This window comes from Phoenix dactylifera, chromosome 4, assembly GCF_051530095.1.
Source record: "Phoenix dactylifera cultivar Ajwa chromosome 4, Ajwa_hap1_PhDact_Kaust_v1.1, whole genome shotgun sequence".
Lineage (NCBI taxonomy): Eukaryota > Viridiplantae > Streptophyta > Magnoliopsida > Arecales > Arecaceae > Phoenix > Phoenix dactylifera.
The window spans coordinates 5,348,415-5,355,730 of NC_143193.1; the positions used below are offsets into that span (position 1 = coordinate 5,348,415).

The window sequence follows — 7,316 nt, forward strand, 5'->3', positions numbered from 1 at the left end:
TCCCCCCTAAGAAGGGACTAGGTTCCGCCCACCTAGAAGGCTACTATGTGCACACAGGCCGAAGTTCAACCCCCATCGACTATAGGTGTCCTGCAGATACTGCCAAACCATACATAAATGCCATAATGCACCCTCCCAATACTCTACTAAAAAGAAGCATGATCAAGACTACCACTCACTCGACTCCGACCCAATCATAAACTAACATCAGAGTTGGGAGTGAGGGGTCAAGGATGTGCAATGCAACTCAATATACCATGAGAAGGGCTCTACAAGTCTTTGAAATGAAGGAAATGAAATCAATTTACAAAAGAAGTCATTTCACAATTCAAATCCAATTTAACTACTCATAAAGGAGTATAATCAAGACTACCACTCACAAGTCTTTGAAATAGAGGATATGAAATTAATTTACAAAAGAAGTCATTTCACAACTCGGAATCAATTTAACTACTCATCTTTCCCTCGTAATTCCTCTCAATGTTTCCTCAAATGCATGTACAGAATAATCAAGCATGGAGAATAAAACATAGAGGAATCTACCACAACAATTAATCAATAAGCTCAGTAGAATCAAGTCACACTTGGCAACATTTATGAAAATGAATAAGGAATACGCTCATGGTGCAAAGTACAAACTCCCACTCACCTGTCAATCTGGCACAGCCCTGATACGCCTTCAAAAATCTACAGCTAGCAGTGGGGAACTTCTTCTTCTTGTTCCCTAGCTTTTTGCCTAACTGATACATGCATTTACAATACATTTAGTTTTGTATCAAGGGCCATAATCTACGTGCCAATTATAAATATATGAAACTTTAATTGATTCAACTCCTCCGTTCCCTAAATCTTTTCTTTTCTTTCTCTTTTTCTTTTTCTATTAATTAACTCACCATTTATGTGTATTAGGGACTCCCTTGCATGAGTACAAGGTCCCCTTAGCTTAATCTAGGCTTAATACCCTATTATGACATGAAATCATCTATTTTCCCACTCGGATGAACAGTAATCCGGACCGACAGCCGGTTACTTCATCCCGGGTTTGATCCACTTTCCAAACTCCAAATTTGATGAAATTTTTACCTAACATTCTACACTCATAGAAAATTCCAAAAAGGTAACATGCATCACTATCGGAGGTCGTTTGACCCCCGAAATAATTTGCCGAAGTTGGAACTTCGACATAGTTTTTCCATAGTGCCAAAAAATTTATCGAAATCCGATTCTTCCTCTTTTAACCACCTCTACAACCCTTATCCGACCCCTCTAGACTACATCCACCCTTTGTATAGCCTAATGTCATCAAAAGACTAGATAGAGACGGATATTTACCTTTTTCTTTTTGAAAATCGAGGTCCTTGCGTAGAGAAGAAGGAGATCTACACTTTTTCCTTCAGCTGGCAGCGCAACCGAGATTTCCTTCCCTTCCTTTTTCTTCTTCTTCTTCCTCTTCTTTTCTTCCTTTCTTTTCCTCTTCTTCTTTTTCTTTCTCTCTGTTTCACGCCTGAGACTCCCCCTCTCTGTGACTCTCTCGGTTTCCATCCAAAAGCCACAGCAAACCTCCCCTAATTAAGTCACATCAAAATACTATTCATCCTTTGTTTAATATTATTAAATTTTCATTTTGCCCCTAACACTTCAACATATCTACTGTTATGCCATTAACTTTTGATTCTTTCCAATTTTGCCCCTTATATCAATTTTAAAGGACTATTCTATCCCTTTTTATAAATTTTTTTTTGGGGTTATTACACTATCGACCTTGATAGATGAGGAGAGATGCTATGTGATTTATAAGACTGAGTTCTAAGACCTTGGCCAGGGCAGAATATATAGTAGAAAAGAGTTTTCTACTCTCGAACTCAAGTCAAATAAATCTAGACATATGACAGACGACGGGGTTTGACGAGTTATCCATGACCTCCGGTCTGTAGGGATGCACGATAGAAGGACTGTATCATACGATAACTGCACCTAGAGGTTCATCATTCTATTCTGCTGGGTGGCCACTACATACTGCTAGGTGTCACTGGTGGATGGTGAGACTCACAGGAATCATATTGATGGTCGATAATCCCTGGTGAGTTGAGTTGGAATTGTTTCAATCCATTAAAAGGAGTTTTCAATGATATTGTAATAGAGATTGTAATATTTCTCATTACCACACATTAGAGATAATGACCGATCCGATGGTTGAATATGATTAGAAATCACAAATAATCAATTAGATTGATAAATGAAAACCCGCTAAGAGTTAATAGTTAGAAAAAGGAATAATTGCAATCGGATTGCAATTTAATTTAATTAATTAGTTTTAATTAATTGGACTTGATTATGAATCCTACTTGGAGTGGGATTCATGAAGTCCTAATTGGATTAGGATTTCAAATTAAATTAGAGTCCTACTTGAAATAGGATTTCTAAAGTCCTAATTGTCTTAGGGCTGAAATTTGAACAAGTCCTAATTAGATTAGGATTTTCTTAAGTCCTAATTAATTTTAAATTTAATCTAATTAATTTCATGACTCCTAATTGGATTAGGATTGAAGAGTTCAATGAAGTCATGGTTCAATTAAATCCTAATTGGATTAGGATTTGGAGGAATTGAACTGGGTTCATCTAATCCATTTTAGAAAAGGATTGAGTCCCTATGAATGTGGCTAAACCCACCCCACTTAATGTGATTAAGTGGGGTGTGAGAATAGAAGGGAGAAGAGGGAGGGGCCCATGCCCCTCCCTTGCTTCCGTGAGATGAAAAGGAGGGGCTACGCCCCTCCTCTCTTGGAAAATGATATGATAATGATGAGCTCCTAAAAAGTAGAGCTCATCCTTATCTATTATGGCATTAAAAGGAGAGGGATTTTGGCCCTTCTATAGATGCAAATTTCTGGTGGTTCACGGCAGCAAATATCCCTCTCTTCTTCCTCTCTTCAGCCGCAAGGAACAAGGGAAAAAGGAGATCAAGGTGTGGCCTCCTCTCTCTCTTCTTTTGGTTCTAGCGCAAGGGAAAGTAAAAGGCTGCGAAGAGCCTTTGTTTCTTCTTCCTAGATCTTTCCTTCTTCTTCCTCCTCTCAAGGCAATCAAAGGTTGATTCAAAAGGGAGGATATCAGCCATCTAAAGCTATCTCTGCAAGGGAGCTAGCACCCCGAGGAGATCCAAAGGCTTCGATCGACTCACTACCTCGTGTGGATACCCGTATAGGCCGGACGCGTGTGCGGCTTCCATCGAACCTTCTACAAATCCACGTAAATTAGATTTGCGGAGACCATCTACCAGCACAAGGTGAAGATCTGATCTTCTTAATGATTTTAAGATGGTTTAAAATAATTTAATTCTAATCTATCTACAAATGAAAGATTTTTAAAATACGTTTATGCGATGAACGGATCCTGCATATGTTTTTCCGCTGCAATCTGAAAATTATTTCGAAATTTTCATGGCATATGAGGGATGCTTAACAGTAACATCATATATCATAGAAATTTTCTCTAACTTACTGCCATTCTAATTGAATATAATCATCAGATGTACAAGAGAAGAGACGACATGTCAGTTTTTTCAGAGTTGGATGGGAAGATTGGGAATAGAATTTTATAGCTTGCAACGCCCTTTCCCTTTCTCCTTATTTGATTGCATCCACAATTGGATGCCTTAAAATTAGTGTGTGGAAGATAGACCCCAAGATTTTATTTTATTTGCTATTTTATTTGGATATAGGGGAGGGAATTCCCACCCCAGAGGACGAAAGGAGATATCTGGGCATGCTATATTTTTACTTGCTTAATCTAATGATTTTTCCTCAACAAATCCTCAGCGGGGTCAAAATCTTAAGAGATAACAACACCAAAGACTCAAACCCTACGCAAGGAAATGAGGGATTACGATCATTAAACTAATGCTCAGGTCTCAGACCTCCAAGATTTTATAAAGGGCCATCACTATGGTATTTTGGTGGAGCCAAATCTACAAATTCATAGAGGAACTTTGTAAACTTAGGATGCTGTTTCAAGTATTTGGCCTTAAATTCTTTCAATAACCAATAATGATCGTCTCAAAATGACAATTGATACTGTTAAACATATTCTGTAGTACGTAGTTTATGAGTCAAGTTCAACTTTGGCTTCCAAATTGAACCAATTCAATTCAAGTCCACTTTGAGCTTCACTCAGGCTACTAAGATGAGCTACCAGATCTTACGGTATTATTCTCCTCTCAACGAAACCAAGTTTGAGCCAGATTGGCCTTGGGTTTTTGTTAATACTTAATCAGAGGACTCAAGTCCTGGCAGGATGCTACAGGGTACCATCTCAAGTATCGGGGTAAGATCGTCCTGCCATTATCCCAATATCTCAAACGGCACATCTTGGGATATAGTGTTGGAATATGCTTTGTCCCAAGTGTTGGGACGACGACACATCCCGTTTCAGGAAAAAAACCCGGATAACCCCATCCTTTAGGTAGAGTTACTTATCGAGCATGTGGGACCAAGTTTGAGCCGAGCTTAATCCAAATGACTGCACCAATTTTTCAAGATTGGGCTTGGCCTGGCCCGGCCTTTGGGCTTCCTTCCCAGGGCCAAGCCCGCTAATTATCGAGTTTGGGGCTTCCAGGCCGAGCCTCGGTAAAGGCTTCATTTTTCTTTCGAATAACTTTGTTGGATTAAGAATTTAAGGGTGGGATAGAAAAGTAATAATGAAAAATTTTAAGATTACTTAAGATAGTAAATATAGTATATTGTATAATATATAATATATTTATTAATTTAAAATTTATATAAGCGCGTTTGGGCTGGGGCCGGGTCGATATAAAGCCGAGCCGAGCCTATTTAGAAGATGGGCTTGAGTTTTAGACCCGGTCTGACCTACTAGGCTGAAAATTCAGGCCCAAGCCCGTTCTAAATGTGCTATGCTCGGGTTGGATGGGCGGGCCGCCCGAGATTTGGGCAGGTTTACCTACAGGGTTTAAAACCTCAGAGAAATTCTGAGGCTAGCCCTGCTTTATTCTTTTTGTGAATGATAGAATATATTTTCTTAGAAAAGAAGTGAATGATAGAGTAATAGTTGGAGCATCACCAATCATCAAAATTTGAGTAAATAACTCCAAGGTTCAAGCGCCAACCCTCCCCCCAAAAGAGATGAATTAACTCTCACCAAAACAAAAAAAAAAAACACACACACACACACACACACACACACACAGAGAGAGAGAGAGAGAGAGAGAGAGAGAGAGAGAGGAATTAGCCACTAGAGCCATTTATTCTGACCCGACTAGTTGAGGTCATGGTCTGGATCCAAGGCTGGTGGCTTCATCCCCTGGTAGGACTTAAGAAGACTTCAGCGCAGTCTATTGCCACCCCAGAAGGCAAGAACGCAATTAACCAGCAAATCTTGTGGCATGTGCCAATAGTCTAAAGGATTTCCATGAGATTTAGGACTCTTATTAGTATAATTGTAGTAGTCATATAATGGTTTCTTACAAACAGATTCTATCAAATAAAACCTGGGCTAAACCTAGTGAAAATGCAGGGATTTGCTCTTCTTCCCTCCTTTTCCTGTCAACTTTTTGAAGTCTTTTTTGTTTGTTTGTCCTGAAAAAATGAATAGGTCAATCTTTCTTAGATTGTATCCTTATTTCATTTCTTGGCAATGGGACAAAACTGCCCTATACATCCAAAGAAAATAGGCATCTAATCTAGCCTAGTGGGGCAGGATCATAAACAATACCCCTTTTTTTCTAATTAAGAAAAATAATGGCTTTTTTTTTTTATAAGTCTAGAATTTAGGTTGATGACAATGTTCTTTGAACAAATGAAAGGATGCAAGCCCTCTTGGCATGAGGACTAGCAATGCCCATGTGGTATCAGACTCTCAACCTCAGATCTCTTTTTTATTTAGAAATCATTTGACATGAATCCACACACTTCATGTTGCACTTACACCACCCATGCAAATACCCAAGGTGTTGAAGACTTTAATATCATTTTAGTGGCATGATGCAACAGCAAACACAGCAAGAAGACCATTAGCCACAACTCACCATGCTCATGGGAACCTAAGAGCACCATTGCCTAGAGGTCCATCATCCTGAGCAGACATGGCAGGCTCAGACTGCCTAAGAGAAAGAGAGGGGAGGGAGAGCAACTCTGGTGCACCATCCCAGCTTTTGATGCTTGAAACACTGTTAGACCCATCCCACCCTATGTGAGCCACATGCTGCACATCTGTTGGGAACCCAATCTCCATCTCCATCTCCATCTCCATCTCTTCACCTTCCTCCTTGTACACTGCAAACATCTGAGACAAGCTTTTGAAGCTCTTGATCAGCCTCTGAAGGCCCGCAGAGATGTTGCGCCTCGGAAAAGAGAGAAGCCCAAGAGAGCTCTTCATCTTCCCACTAGATGAACTCTCTCCTCCTCCACCTTGAAAACAAAATTACACAAGGAAGGAAGCCAGTGAGTCACTCCAAGGGATCACAAAAATAAGAAAGGAAGTAAACAAATAAAAAAATAATAATGTTACTTGCTGGTGCTGGGTTTGATGTTGTCTGGGCTTGTTTTGCTTGGTTTCCAGTTACTGCATTGCTCGATTGCGAGACGCAGCCAGCAGAGAATGGAAGAACCATGAGCCTCCCCATTTGATCTTGCATTGCCTTGTCAATGAACAGGAAAAAGAAGTTTAGAGTAGAATTGAAGGAAGAGACAGAAACAGGAATGGTTACTATAGGCTACGAGGCAAAAAAATAGTGTTGGTATATGTGGTGGTGTTGGCTTTGTTGGCAAGTCTATTTGCATCTTTACACAGAAAGGTAGGACTCACCCAAATCTAGCTCAGAGAGGAAGAGTATTATGAAGCGTCTGGGTTGGATGGTCGGTTGGCACCTACTTTCTGAGTTGGTGTCATCTTGGAGGCCAATTTTAGCCCACCAACTGTTCTTTTTGTGCATAAAAGAACCTTTACACCTGGGTTAAATCCTTATTGGCTTCTTCTGTTTCCTGAGTACTATGTCCAAACCTCCCTTGAGGACCAAGCCATCATCCAAAAATCTCTCACCGGCTTTTCTTTTCTTGCACAGGCATCCAACAACTCTCCTTTAAGGAGTGAAATGCAAGCAATAAGTTCTAAGAGTCTCGTACAAAACAACAGTTTATGGAACATGATCCATAACTTCATACAATTTGCTTAAGGCTCTGAAAGAGATGCAGGTAATGTCATGCAATTTTTTTCTATTCTCTCATTCAGACTCAGCAGCATCATGGATCATTTCTCAAATGAAAAATCCCAGTCTCTTATACTCTTATTGCATGCATCAAATCCTA

General features: G+C 39.8%; 1 protein-coding gene across 1 annotated transcript; it reads right to left on the reverse strand.

Moving 5' to 3' along the window:
- Positions 1-5,855: 5,855 nt before the first annotated feature.
- On the reverse strand, positions 5,856-6,783 carry LOC103712281 (CRIB domain-containing protein RIC4-like). The gene is made up of 2 exons (XM_039117246.3): positions 6,520-6,783; positions 5,856-6,419 (listed from the first exon to the last, which is right to left on the reverse strand). Exons 1-2 carry the CDS (start codon positions 6,644-6,646, stop codon positions 6,043-6,045), a joined length of 504 nt encoding a protein of 167 aa, XP_038973174.3. The 5' UTR covers positions 6,647-6,783; the 3' UTR covers positions 5,856-6,042.
- Positions 6,784-7,316: the final 533 nt, after the last annotated feature.

Excerpts from the sequence above, each read along its gene's own strand:
- LOC103712281 (XM_039117246.3), bottom strand. The coding sequence starts at position 6,646 with ATGCAAGATCAAATGGGGAGGCTCATGGTTCTTCCATTCTCTGCTGGC. Across the intron at positions 6,420-6,519 it reads ATCAAACCCAGCACCAGCAA|GTGGAGGAGGAGAGAGTTCA; the intron begins GTAACATTATTA and ends TTTGTTTTCAAG.